This window comes from Euphorbia lathyris, chromosome 9 (assembly GCF_963576675.1).
Source record: "Euphorbia lathyris chromosome 9, ddEupLath1.1, whole genome shotgun sequence".
Lineage (NCBI taxonomy): Eukaryota > Viridiplantae > Streptophyta > Magnoliopsida > Malpighiales > Euphorbiaceae > Euphorbia > Euphorbia lathyris.
Genome location: NC_088918.1, coordinates 71,965,792 through 71,981,337, shown reverse-complemented (window position 1 = coordinate 71,981,337; position 15,546 = coordinate 71,965,792). Strand labels below are relative to the sequence as shown.

The 15,546-nt window shown below is 29.6% G+C and overlaps 1 protein-coding gene across 1 annotated transcript; it reads right to left on the bottom strand.

Annotated features, from left to right (window-relative positions):
- Positions 1-7,811: 7,811 nt before the first annotated feature.
- On the bottom strand, positions 7,812-14,675 carry LOC136206810 (protein NRT1/ PTR FAMILY 3.1-like). Its single transcript, XM_065997986.1, has 4 exons — positions 14,523-14,675; positions 12,093-12,310; positions 10,168-10,727; positions 7,812-8,929 (listed from the first exon to the last, which is right to left on the bottom strand). The coding sequence occupies exons 1-4, from the start codon at positions 14,647-14,649 to the stop codon at positions 7,978-7,980; spliced, it is 1,857 nt and encodes a 618-aa protein (XP_065854058.1). The 5' UTR covers positions 14,650-14,675; the 3' UTR covers positions 7,812-7,977.
- Between the last annotated feature and the right edge of the window lie 871 nt (positions 14,676-15,546).

Sequence of the window (15,546 nt, the reverse complement as noted above, 5' to 3'; positions counted from 1 at the left end):
ATCATCGTGCAGGGACAACTCAGCCAATGGTATGGCCATGGGGATCAGCGAGGAGAGGGAGGAGATCAAAAACTCAAAGTTTCAACCTAGGTGGTTGAGGGAGCAAGGGTTTCAACCTAGGCAGCTGAGGGAACTTAATTTAAATGTTTGATAACATTAGAAGGTGTTAGTTTTAAAACATTTTATGGTTTCACATTTTTGCATAGTCTTTATGCGTCTTTTTTTATAAAAGAAAATATGTGATTTTTTTCTGATAGTAAAAATGCGGAAATTGGGCCTCACTCTATCAAATGTGATTTAAAAAAAAATGGGTGTTGTTATATCAAGCCACCAATTCCCACTCCTAGCCCCATGAAATGACCAAACTGCCTTTATTGGTTTTGGTCTTTGATTTTTTTTCTCTCTATGAAACACGGGCGTGTGGCTATCACATGCATCACCACGTGGTGAGGCGTGATAGTCACATGCCTCACCACGTGGTGGGACATGTGAACATCACGTCTCACCACGTGGTGAGGCGTGATGTTCACATGCCCCAATGTGATTTTTTTTTTCAATTTTAGATTTTCATTATTATTATTCTAAATAATTATAAATATTATAATTATTGTAAAAAATTCTAAATATTATAATTATTAACATTATAATTTGAATTATAATTATTAACATTATAATTAAATAATGTGAGGCGTGATGTTAACATTCCCACGTTTGAATTTTTTTTTCCAATTTTACATTTTAATTATTATTATTATAAATATTATAATTATTCTAAAAAATTCTAAATATTATAAGTATTAACATTATAATTTGAATTATAATTATAATTATTAACATTATAATTAAATAATATGCATTAAGTATCAAACATGTGTTAAAATGTGTTAAAAACAATAAGTTCTAAAGAATTCTAAATATTAACAAATTACAACAAGCCAATTCGTCCGGTTCCATTCCTCAATGAATCGATGTGTGATAGATTTAAGAAAGACTGTTCACATGCTCACGTGTGAATTTATTTTTCCAATTTTACATTTTAATTATTATTATTCCATGGAACCGGACGAATTGACTTGTTGTAATTTTTTAATATTTAGAATTGTTTAGAACTTATTGTTTTTAGGGTTAAGGTGCAAAAATATCCCTAACGATTTGGGTCAGGAGCAATTTTACCCCTAACATCTAAAATGGTACAATTTTATCCCTAATGTTGGAAGCCAAGAGAAATTTTACCCCTAACGTTGATAAATTGGGTCAATTTGAGAAATAATTCATCAAACTATTTTCTCGGTAATGAATCTTGTGTACTGTCTTTTGTACGAATTAGAGTAAAAAATTTAAAAAATTCACCGAATTTATAAATATTAATCTCCAATTTTATTATTAAATTATAAAAAACATTATATCATTTTTTTAGAACAAATTGATATGCAATTTGTGCAAAATAAAGAAAAAAAAATGACTGTATTTTATAATAGTGTCTGAAATTGATCCAATTTATCAACGTTAGGGGTAAAATTGCTCTTGGCTACAAACATTAGGGGTAAAATTACACCATTTTAGATGTTAGGGGTAAAATTGTTCCTGATCCAAAACGTTAGGGGTATTTTTACACTTTAACCCTTGTTTTTAACACATTTTAATACATATTTGATACTTCATATATATTATTTAATTATAATGTTAATAATTATAATATTTACAATTTTTTAGAATAATTATAACAATTATAATTGTTTAGAATAATAATAATTAAAATATAAAATTGAAAAAAAATTCATACGTGGGCATGTGAACAATATGCCTTCACCAGTGGTGGGGCGTGATGTTCATATTTAGAATTTATTGTTTTTAACACATTTTAATACACATTTCATATATATTATTTAATTATAATGTTAATAATTATAATATTTACAATTTGTTAGAATAATTATAGTATTTATAATTGTTTAGAATAATAATAATTAAAATGTAAAATTGGGAAAAAAAAAATTCTCATGTAGGCATGTGAAGAATATGCCTCCACCACAGGTGGGGCATGTTTTTTCTTTACCAAATTAGTCCGGATTAGATTTTAGAAAGTTTTGTGTTTTTTGTGTTTTTGAGAGGATTTGAGAAGATGAGTGAATTTGTTAAAAGGGCAATTTCGTCTTTTCACGGGACTAGGGGGTAGGAAATGGTGGCTAGGTTTAGTAATCCAAAAAAAAAAAAGATTTATATATAATTCCTAATCCGGTCAATTATTTCATTTTCTCCAATTTATCAAAATTTTCCATCCCCAATTTCAAAATCCTCCAAATTGATTCAAATCGCTAAACTCTAAATCTCAATTCTCTTCAATGAGTGATCTCTAACTTTAAAAAAAAAAACAATGTGTTCATAATTGTATTTCCATTCGATTTACACAGCTGGACATCCTGAAATTAATTTCATTTCTCACTTTCTTGACATGTGAAAATTGATTTATGGTGTCATAAGTTCGGTCTTAGATTCTTCAAATTCAAACACAACATGTAACACCCTTTTTAGAAACCCCCAATTTCTGAAACAATAATAAATTTCATACAAATAAAACTCAAAAGTGTAGATAAGCTAGACTATTAGTAATATAAACCTAATAATGACGACTCTACATACTGGTCGATCCATACGAGTATCGCTAGCCTTTTATTCCTGAAAAGTGGTGGTGGCAAGGGGTGAGCTGCCGACTCAATAAGATAATTAATTAAATACACAGTTCAACCACATGCGCATACAATAATTTTGTGCATTTAATTTACGGGTTATCACGCAACAAGTTTACCAATTTAAAATTTAATAGTCTTTTTATTTAAGGACCCTGCTTACTCTAGTCCAGTAATACTCAATGGTTGCTTGGCCAATAAAATCATATCATGGGATACCCTATCGTAACAAATACCCGGTATCCCGTCTCTAGGTACCATGTCGTAACAAATACCCGGTACCTTAACACCCTGTCGTAACAAATACCCGGTATTTATACTTCACGTTATCACAATATTCATTTTTCTCATTTCAATCGCAACCATTGAATATACTATCCTAGATAAGCTCTTATTCTTATACTTTTATCTAGAGTTTATCAACTGTATCATTATCGATTTCCATTCTATCCCCAATAAGTCTCGGTCTAAAATGCATTCATGTTCTCACAACCATCAATATCAAATTCAATTCATTCATGTCACCGTAGTCATCATAAATATTAAGTATACATATCAAACATATAAATCAAATCATTAAACAATTATTCCACCAAGTCAAATATGACACCCAAACATACAACAACACATATTATATATTTAATTAACCATTTACACATATCAAACACGAAGATCGAACTAATAGACAATTTATCTCAACTAATCAACGTGGCAACAAACACATAATGAAAGGTATTGTATATTTAATTAACTACTCACCTTAGCTATTCGATGTTAAGTCTAACTACTCAACGAACTCTTATAGCCTATTTTCTGTTTAATCGACATGTCGTCTTCGTGAAAGATAACCTCGTATGTAAAATTTCAAAACTCTATTACGGCTGCTATTGAAAAGTGGTTTTTTTTTCCATAATATCAAAATGGGGTTTTTGCGGCTACCTTCCAAGCAAATAAGTTTTTATATATATACAAGGTTTACCTAATTAAAATTGAATTAAATTATTTATTTTAATGATATATATATATATATATATATATATATATATTGAACATATTAAACATAATAAAAGAAAAACACTTCCGCTGCCGTTTTTCCTTTCTTCAGCATTAGTAAAATAATGCTATAGTGTTTGAAAACAACACTAATTTATCACAAATATTCAATATAGATCTTTCTTTCAAATATAAATATATTAAAAAATTATTTTCTATGATAAGTTAAAATATATACAAAAGAAAATTAAATAAAAGAGATATGTCTTATCTATTTAAATTCAATTTTTTTATTTGAAATTATTATTAATTGTTATTGTTTTTTTTAATAATTCTAATGCTAAAAAAATTGTAGTGAAATATAATAATACACAAATATAATTAGTGTCTATGTAAATTATTTTGTGGGCGATTACACAACAAATGTGTAGTGGCATGGAGCTCATTGTTATTGCAATCTTAGAGTAGAGAGAAGAATAACATGGTCAATGATTAACATAGGACATAAGTATGTTGGTTGTTGTAAATGTCCAAATGAAAATGCATGTAGATATTTCAAATGGATTGACCCATCGATATACGTTGAGGAATAGAAGTTTCGCAAAAGATGAGGCAGAAAATCAACGTTTGTTAGGATGAAATCAAGGAATGTCATGCTCGTGAAGTTGAATTAAAAAGGTGTGCAGAGTGATATGGTAATTAATGGATTATGGGCTTAGCAAACTAAGCTCCAGGCCCATTAATTAACTAAACATCGGGCCAGTCCATTAAGAATACTTTCCAGAAAACGTAAGTTGAGGGGGAGCTTCGAACTTCAAAGGACGTGCTCAACTCTGCTCGTTGCAGAAGTATAGGGTCTGAAACCTATAAGGAGTTGACATGTGTACAAAACACACAAACCCAAAGGTAAAAAATTATCTATAAATAGCACAAAGATGGAAACAATAGGTACATTATCTAATATCACGTCGTTTCTTCTATATTGCTCTCAAGTTAGTATTCTCCTTAGAATAACTTCACTGACTTAAGTATAGGAGAGGATTCGCCGGACTCCGGCCCCTGTCTGACGGTGTTTTGTGTTCTCAGATCATTTGAAGTCATCACTCAAGACAGATTGGATATTCTGATATCACATAGCATAATAAGGAGTTGTCAAGTACTTAACCGATGAGAAAACAATCAACAAATAGTAACTGTAAATTTTCAAAATTAAACTAGGATGACAAGGAAAACAATAATTAAGTGTTTACTTGGTCTGAGTTGAGATCAAAAATTTCACAAGCTCTTTTATAAAGTTCTCCAATTGTTTCCTGTCAAAATGATTATTTTTCAGAGAAACAGATACAGTATAAACGGGTTGAACTATGTGACAATCAAAACATCGCAACAACTTATAAACATTTAATACTGAACTTGAAGTTGTTTGAAGCCTTTAGAAACTCCTGTCAATTCTTCTTTCTTTTATTCCTACATTTTAGTAAGAGGGTAGAAAAGGAAAGAAAAAACTACCAATCTACTTTTCTGGATTTACAAATGTGTCTCGTATATTTTCGGAGATTAGAAATCAGGAATCTAAAAGGATATAAGGACAAGAACACTAACTAAACAAGACAATTACACGAGATGAGAAAACAGAGCTAAAGATGACCAGAAAACTAAAAAGTTTGATAAACAAATGAATACAAAGCTAAATAGAATCATAATACATGTAATGATAAGGATAGTATGACATTTTCCTATCTAAACATAACTACAGATAATCTCGAGAGACAAATTGATCCAACATGATCAACATTATGTTGAATTAACAAAAAATACTCTTACTTTGCATGGATAATATCTATTTTACATATGAAGCAAAAGATTCAACCATTTCCATATATAAACTCAATGAAATATATCAGATAGAGAGAAAATAACTAACTTAAGCAATCAAAATAGACAATAACGAGTTGAGAAAGTAAAATCAATATGATACCTTACTTGAAAATTAGTAATTTTAGTAATCGAGTAATCCTCAAATTGAGCCAAGTTAGAATTCGAAGTGAGGAATTAGTGGTTGAAGGAAAAAGATGAATTGATAATTATTATATGTTAGGTATTTTGTCCAAAATCGCAAAGAAAATCAAAGAGTTGGTTTAAGGATGCACATTTCTTCTCTTTATTTCTCTCCCCTAGTCAAAAATTTGACTCATTAGATTGTGTTTTGGGATTCGAGAATCAAAGAGTTTTTAGGGTTTAGAGATTGTGTTTAGGGATTATGTTTGTGAAGGATTTTGAGGATGAAGTGATTTAGGGATTTTAGATGAATGAGGTTTAGAGATCGTTTCTTCCTTTCGCACTATTTTTACTTTTCAATTTTTTTCAACAAATTTTTTGCTACATAGCAATTGGCATGGAACCAATTGAACTGATAGTTAAGACCCAATCGTAGATCTTATATTAATCTCCGACAACAATTAATTAATCTGATGTGACGATAAATGTCTATCCTTTTAACTAATCAACCGCGCGTGAGTCACACTAACACAATTTATATTTACTACTAAAAAACACAAAGCCATACCACAAATCGGAATATTAAGAACTTCAATTTTTAATTTTCTTTCTTTGAGGGATAACTAATTAAAAAAATAACACATTTTGATATTCCTAATTATTAATTAATTTTTTACATTCTTAATTTGATCGATTGAAAATTTGTTAGATTATGGTTGAAATTGGAAATATTAAATTGATATATTAGAGAGTGATTTAATATTTGTTTTCAACTTAATATTAATATTTGATTATCGTTTTATAATTATTTAATTGTGTAATTTAATTTAGTGTTGGTAATTTTGGTTTATTGAAAAATTGACAAATTAGTATTTTTTTAAGGATTTTTATATTATATATTTTATTAGTTTAGAGAATTAATATAGCTTGTCCATATCAAAACGATGTTGTTTTAATAAAAAAGTTTTGCCCAATGCTATTTTTTTTACATACAATAGTTAACAATAATAGCAAACAATAGATATCAATACTAATAAAAAAAAAACTCTTAGGAATAAAAGGTAGAAGTTAAAAGGCAAAAAATAGGTTGAGTCTACTGTTATTATGATTTTGGTGTATTGAGCCTTTGATCTCTCATTTCTTTTTTTTTTTTTTTTTTTTTGTCATATTAAGTCATTGATAACTAGAAAAACCAACTTTTTAATATAAAGTTCGGTCAACATGGTGTTATTTATTTCATTTGCCTTTAAAATTTATATTTTAACAATTCGAAAAAAAATTGTATACTGTAATATTGTAAATAAACTGTAAAACTATAGTTTTAAGCAGAGATGAAATGGGATTCAAAACAAAAAAAGCAGAGATGAAATGAGTAACGTATTCACTGATTTATATTTTAACAACTAAAACTATTAAGTTAATATGATAAAAAAAAATAAAAAATTAATAGTTTAATATATTAAAATATTACAATCATATTTTCCATGCACTAAAGTCGATTTGAGAAGTTAAAAATCTTATTATTATTATCTAAAGGCTTTTGAATTTCAATTAGTAATAATAAAAATTCATCAATAGATAATTGAGAGAGGATTACAAAGAAAGTTCAAACTCAAGCTTTTTGTCTATTCACTCTTTGACATTGATTGTATTCTTTCTTTTTTGATTTGGGTTTGGGTAGTGCTAACCTATTTGGGATATCCCTGACTTTCCTTCTTTGTTTTCTACCTCTTAATAAAAAAAAGTTCAATTTCAAGCCTTTTGCCCCAATCTCAAGTTGAGCTATTTCAAATTTGGAGTCATTAGATCTGTTTGTTTCAGCTGTTCTCGTTTGTTGTTTGTTGTTACAGATAGGTAACAAATATCAGTTGATTTTTGTTTAAAAAACAGTTGTTTCGAATTTTTACCAAACGTTTTTTATTGTCTGTTAGATTTGAAAAGCAAAAAGTAGTTCTGAACAATTAAAACAAACGAGTATTTTATTACATTATTTTCTATTCTTATGTGGCTAAATACACAAATTATCTTAAATATCACCAAATATAAAACTATTTTTAAAAATACCAACCAAAAAAGCCATCTAACACCTCATTTAATAAGAGAGTCAGCAATACTCGTACTACAATACATCCGTTTAATCAAATGACGTCACTTGTATACATTTATTTTTAACACCATACACTACTTGTTTAATTAATCGGATGTATTACATTCTTTGTATAATAAAAGTTATCCCTTTAATAATAACCGCGCTACAACAGTTTCACCAAACTCAAACCCGAACTTCTTTTTCCAAATTTTATACAATTCGACGGGTATCGGATTTTGCGGGCATCTCCAACTCGGCATGATTGCCATTACTGTAATCCAATTTCTTCCCTTCAGCAGCCATTTCAGCATCTTGATCATCATCATCATCCTTAGCTTCATCCAAAGGTTTATAAACATAAAACCAAGCACTAATTACATAATAAACAAAATTAACAACTTGGATTACTGTTACAAGATAATAATAGTAATCCAATTTCCCTCTATTCAGATTCCGATCCGGCAACCAATTATTCTCCGGCCCAGTATATTTATAAACCAATGTAACCAAAGCCGTCCCCAAATAATTCCCGATCGCAATCGTAATCCAAAACAATGCCGTCGCTGTACTTCTCATACTCTCCGGCGATTGATCGTACATAAACTCCATATGCCCAACCGACGAGAAAACCTCCGAAATTCCGTGCACGAAATACTGCGGAACTAACCAGAAAACAGAGATCGGAATCGTCGCATTCGGTAGATCCAATAAATTATGATCCGCCGCGACTTGTTTTCGTTTGGTTTCGATTACTGCTGAAACGATTGTGGCGATTATGTTGATGAAGAATCCGATCCCCATTCTTTGAAGGCAGGTTATTCCGGCGGGGTTTTTGGTGAATCGGCGGGCGAGTGGGACGAAAAGTCGTTCGTATAAAACGAGTCCGCCGATGACGGTTAGAGTGCTGAAGATTGATAATGTAGCCGGAGGGATTTCGAAGGAGTGAGTCAAGTGACGATTCATGGAGCGAGCTTGCATTACTACGAAACTGTGGATGTGAGAAGATGCTGTGACGGCTAAGATTCCTGATGCCCAAATCGGTAACATTCTTGTTATGGATTTGAGTTCTTCGATTCGATGAACTGTGTTTAGTTTCCATAGATTTGGATTTTTTAGATTTTTTTGCTCTTCCTCTGTTACGATTGCAGCTTTGTCAAACCACCTGCATTCATTAATTTGTGTTAGTTAATTCATTCATTGCAACAAAACATTTGGATATAAGCCGATTAAGCATTGGTTAATTCGGCGGAAATATTCCGTTACACCAGTTCCAGTTCTGTGAATTTAACGACACCGACAAACTGACGACGAAATTTCTGTCGTTAATATTTGAAAGTATCATAAGGTGTAAATTTAATAAGTTTAGATTTAACGGTAAATGATTAAATTCATTTGGTCATTCAGGGATTGAGGTAAAACTTACTGTTGACAATGGTTCCACTACTGCAATTAAAGGTAATTTGGTTTCATTATTGGTTGTTTTTCGTTACCGTTTTTTTGTTGATAGTAGTGGATGGATGTTAGCTAATTCTCCTCGGTTGTTTTTCAATACTATTTAAACATTTTATATTTATTTTTTTAGTCATAAAACATTAAAAAAATGAGTTTAAAAAATGACAACCAAATGGGCACTTAGTGCCCCTTTGGTTTGTTTTTCTCTTTGAAGCTTCTCTTTACTAATTTGATGTTTGGTTGGAAATTAGAATTGAGAAACAACCGTTCATAGCTATCGAAAAAAAGCTAATATCGACTAACAACAACAAACACATAGACAAATCAATTAGACCTTAACTCGAACCTTTTTCAGAAAACAGTAAAAAATGTTAATTAAGTTTAATCCCTTTTCGCCATAAGAATTTTACGGAATGATAAATAACGGAGTGTCGTTTGGTTTTTTTATCTTTCTATGGCTCTTTTGTGCTTTCTCAATCCAAACTGTAGTATAAAAATATTTAGTTAGGATTGAAAAATAATTACATATAGCTATTTCCAATGAAAATTCAACTAATTTTTTTTACTAATTACGAGCAACACAAATTATTAAATAATTAACAACAGTGATAAACAATAGAAATGAACAACCTAACCAAATAGACTTTTTTAATAAAGTAACATATTTGAAGAGATCACACTTTTAATATTTTATAAGAGTGTAATTTTCACCCACATGGTTATTAGCCCAACTCAATTTTATCCATTTTCAGTTAATACTATTAAATAAATATAAATTATTGGTAATTTCGAACAAATTTGTCGATAAAATTCATCAAATATCCTTTAGAATTTAGTTTGACCATACGTAAAAAAAAAATGTAATCAAACTTAATCTTGCAGGTCTGGACGGGTACTCAAACACGTTACAATGACAACATAATTTTTATAAAAGATAAGGAAGCGTACTTGAATTGATCGGAGTGAAGAAGCCGACCAGTAACAGAAATAGGAGCATCAAGCTCAGTATTCCTATAAAGAAGCGCATCATCACGAGGCACGGCTAACTTCCTCTTCTTAAAAGCAGCAACAGTAACTTGAGCCAACCTAACCAAAGGGCTACCTCCTGGTTTAATCTTCAAATAAAGTGGTGAACCAATGGCAAAAGCTAGAATGGAAATAGCCCAAGCAATAGTTGGAATACCAAGTCCCCAACCCCAACCCACATTGTCTTGAATATAAACTATAACTGTCAAAGCAGTTAAAGTAGCCAAACCCATTCCAAAATAGTACCAATTGAAGAAGTTCCAACTCCTAGCTAACACACTTGATTTTCTCATGTCTATTTGGTCTGCTGCAAATGTCACCACACATGGTCTAATCCCACCTGTTCCTAGTGATGTTAGGAGTAGTGATATGTATAGTACCCATAGTTGTGAGTTTGATGCTTCTTGGCAATTTTGTTGTGATGGACATGGCGGTGGCCGGAGTGATGGGAGTACCGCGGATATTGTTATGCTAACCATTCCCTGTGTTGCCATGATAAAGTCGTAGTTAGTTGATAAAGTCATGCGTTAATAAGAAATTCAAGAGATAACACGTTGATGATGGTCATTTAGGAGGTGATTGTTGAGTAGTCCATAATCAGTTTGATTTTGGATTATTATAAAACAATTTATATTAATATTAACCTATACGATTTTGATCATATGGAACCTAATGATCATGTAGTATTTAATCATTCACCGTTAGATCAATAAGTCTAGATCTAACGGTGAATGGGTAAATTAATTTGGTCATTAAGATCCATGTGAATACTGTTTTAACCCATATAACCAAGTAAAATAAGTATGTTTAACGGTTTAAATTAATGTGCAGGGGCGGAGACAGGGGAGGTAGACACTCTCAGGCTGCCAGAATCACCCTACTAGGAGTGGTTCCAGCCCCTATCTTCGGAATATTGGGGGTTGAGAGTGCAAGACACTGTGCTTCTATTTTTTCATATATATGTTGGTATAAATTTGCCTCTTCCCCAATATAACGGTCATGTATTCGCCACTATATAAAAACTAATAAAAATGTATAATCATTAGATCATAATCAAGATGGGTTAAGCTATGCTTACTTTGTTTTTTACAAAGTAAGTCTTACTTTATTTTTTCCATCATTGGACCAACAGATTTTCTTTCAATATAAGATCTTTAGTAGTGTACTTTTTAGTCAAACATGATTCAAATTATTTATTCTAATAATTAAGTTAGATATATATGCATAATAAACTTTAAGTATTTATTTGTCCCTTTAACCTTGTTTTAGTTTAAAGATGACATGTTGTAGCATATGGTCAAGGACTTACAAACATATGTCAATTTCTAATACTTAAAAATATTATTTAACTAGAAATTATATTGTATTCCTAAACCAATTAGTCCTAAATCATTCTGATGAAAAAACAAAATCATTAATTTTGCGAAAAAGGTGAAATAAACTTAATATAAATCTGCAAAGTTTATGTTTTTTTTAAATAACAATTTGATATAAATTAAGTCACACTCTATATAAATTATGTCTAACAATAAAAAAATTACATAAAATTCGAAACGTTTACCTGAAACTCGATTTTTACGTAAATTATGACTAATAATAGAGAATCTATTAAAGTTCAAAGATTTTACGTAAAACTCGACATTTTGCATAGTGATAATACTGACGTAATATCTCTAGAATGGTGTAGGATCAATTTGGAAAAAAATTATCGGATTAAAATTTTAAGAAATGACTGAATTATTATCTAAAATTCACTTTAAAAAAATTAATTTTGTAAACCAAGTTGAAAGGCGAAATTAAATAACCATTAGTTAAAGTTTAATGAAAGAAATGAGAGAGACCACTACCAGTTCGTAAATAATAGAAGCAACAATGATGGTCCAAAAGCGGCCCGCAAAAGAATCCGCGATGAGAGCACCGATAAGTGGAGTGAAGTTGGAAGTTCCGCCAAAGTTGGTAAGCGTATTCGAAGCTTGAACTAGTGGCAAATTTAACTGTTGAGTTAAATATGTTATCATGTTCGCGTGAAATCCAGTCGCTGCGAATTTGTCACATATTTCATTTGCTGTCATGCCAAAAGAATTAAAATAATGTTATCACAAAATTAAACTTAAAAAATAAAAAAAACACTGTTACATGAATCTTTTTTCTAGTATTTTGAAATTTCTCATGCATTATTTTTTGTAGGGGTATGTTGTAATGTTTAGTGTTTCACTCTAAACTACAGAAAATATGGTGCTTGGTTAAATTTATACAGCAACAACAATTTATATATTTTTTTGATAGAAACAGTAACGTTTTTAAGTTTTTCATAAAAAAACTCATTTTTAAAGCTTTTCGTGAACAACTGTTTGTATTTATTTAATGATGATAAAACTATCATTTTTTCACAAAATACATTTTTCTTTAACGTTATTCCTATCTCTATAATATTATTATCGAAAGAATCGTTTAATAAATAATTTTTTATAACATTTTTAGTTATTTAGATTATTTCATTATTTTATGAATTATAATTATAATTTTATAAATTTTTTATTTTTTTATTAATTATTTTAAAAGATATCCATAGACCTTTTACATATTATATTAACAACTAATAATTTTTTTTTAGCAAATGTTAATAATTAACAAAAAGCTAACAACAACAAATCAAAGTTTCTTTTGTCTAATTGGGTAAAAATGCTCACATAGCTTCTCGTGAACTAAGTTTTTAATTATTATTATTAAATTTTTTTTAAATTATTATTATTAATTTTTTTAAATAAAAAATAATTATTATTATTAACTTTTCTGTATCTTTTATACACCAGTTGCGTTCACATGGATCCTGATGACCATGTAAATTTGGTCATTTACCGTTAGATCTAAGCGGATTAAATATAAATTTTAGGATGTTTTGAATCTCGACCTTAGAATTTTAATCCGTCTAGATCCAACGATGAATGACCAAATTTACGTGGTCATCAGGGTCCATGTGAACGCAACTGCTTTTATACACATACCAGTATAGTTTATGAAATTAATTAATAATCCTTGGTGGATTTTTTTATTTTGAAAGTATTGTTAGTGGTTTCTTTTCTTTAGTAATAATTAAAGGAATATATTAAAATGATCACGTGAACTGTACATGCACTGTGGGAAAGGATGAGGCTATGATTATTTATTTATTTATTTATTTATTTTATGATTAAATAGATACTTCACTATTAAGCTAAATTATATTTTTATATATATATATATATATATATATATATATATATAATAAAGGATAGCTAGTCATTTAACACATTAAGATTTTACTTTGTCATAATTTTATATATGTACATCAATTAACATGATAATGATAATTAGTTGTGAATATTAAAATTGATTTAAAAACGAGACCAATTTTTTTTTTTTTTTTTTTGCTCATATTTAAAATCACATTTTGTTCAATCTTCCTCTCCATTTAGATGGATGGAAATTCTCACTTTATTTTAGCTACATTTGATATAGGGACGGTAACCTACCAAGTTTTGACCTGTTTAAGTTCGATTTATTAGAAAATTAGCGAGATTGAGTTCAATATTTTGTTCGTGAGTTGCTTACGAAATTTTGTTCACGAGTTTTACTCGCGAGCAGCTTATTAATTCAGTTCATAAACTTCACTCACGAATAACTCATTAATTATATTGATTTCAACAAAATTTAGCACAAAATTACGTAGTTTTGAAATCTATAAAACTAAATTTTACACAAAACTATTTGTTTTACATTTTTCTCCTTTTAGAAATATTATTATTAAGATAATAATTAAATCAAACTTGCTCAAGAGTTAAACTATCATGAACACTATAATCGAATTTGATCATGAACTAATTTTTCATGAACATTATAATCGAATTGAATTATGAGTTTGTTCATAAACCTATATAATTGAACATATTCGCGAGTTTTCGAACCGACTATGCTATTTGACTCATTCATAAGTCTGAGTCTAATACCACTCCGCTCATTTACTGTCATAATTTGACAGTATATCATTAGAAACCTCATTAATCACTACTAAAAAACAATAATCAAATGCAAATGAAAAAGTTTGTGCCTTTTTAACTGAATTTAATAATTAAATATAACCGTCAGTTAGCTTATGATTTGGTTCAAAAAAAAAAAAAAAAAAGCTTATGATTCAATAAATATTAATTATAATTATAAAAAAATTAATATAATAAACAGAAAAATTAGATGCCTCAAAGTTCTTTTTTACTATCAGTAATAAATAAATCGAAACTTACCAAAAATAAATGGCATTGTCCTGACGCCACCACGCTGCCTCTGCTTAGCATGAACGGTGGTAGTATCCTCCGCCTTATCGCCGCCATAGTCCGGCATTGGTTTGGTGTCGTCCGGTAGCTTCATCATCTCTTCTGTTGTTTCATCAATTAAGAGACTGAAATATATTTATAAACAAACATGGTCCATGAAGAAATAAATTAATATAATTTATTTACGAAAAGACAGGTATAATAATGACATTATATCCATTTGGATACCCAAACTAAAGCTTTAAAATCAATAGACCCTAAACTATCAAAAGCTCCAATCACGTCAAAAATCATCAATTGAATCCATATCCTATCATAAAATAAAAAACTATGACTATTTGTTATAGACTGTAATCATTTCTATGTTGGTTCAAAATGAATTTGAAAAAGAGGGTTTGAAATTATTCAACCGACTGATTTTTTTTAAGGCCACAATTAATGATTTTTATTTAAAATAAGAATTCAATTAATGATTTTTACTTAATTCAAAGACCAAATTGATGATTTTAATAGTTTAATATCCTAATTGATTTTTAAACTTTAGTTTGAGAAACACATGGATATTATACTAAATAATAATAAAAATGAAGATATGGACTGCCGATATTATTTGAGAACTATTGGGGCCCACTTTAGTAGATCCAATTGGAATCTGACGTGATATCTTATGCCATATTGAAAAAAAAAATGAAAAAGAAAAAAACAACGCCTAATACATCTATTGTTACAACTTACATGTATTTGGGCAAAACTGCAATCACCGCTAAATTTTCAAAAGCGACAAACCACATCTCACATCTGTCCGGGGGAGCCAGTCAAGAGTTCCGGTCAAAGCTCTCCCGCCATCAATTCAACTTTTGAACGGTGTTTGTTTCAACTTTTTAGAAGAGCGTTTAGCGTTTCACTTCAAACCGCAGAAAATATAGCGTTTGGTTAGGTTTACATAACCGCAGCGTTTAATATTTTCTCTGAAAACTGCAGCGTTTTGGAGCGT

Excerpts from the sequence above, each read along its gene's own strand:
- LOC136206810 (XM_065997986.1), bottom strand. The coding sequence starts at position 14,649 with ATGATGAAGCTACCGGACGACACCAAACCAATGCCGGACTATGGCGGC. Across the intron at positions 10,728-12,092 it reads CTTCTATTATTTACGAACTG|GGAATGGTTAGCATAACAAT; the intron begins GTAGTGGTCTCT and ends ATGGCAACACAG. Across the intron at positions 8,930-10,167 it reads CTTCACTCCGATCAATTCAA|GTGGTTTGACAAAGCTGCAA; the intron begins GTACGCTTCCTT and ends TAATGAATGCAG.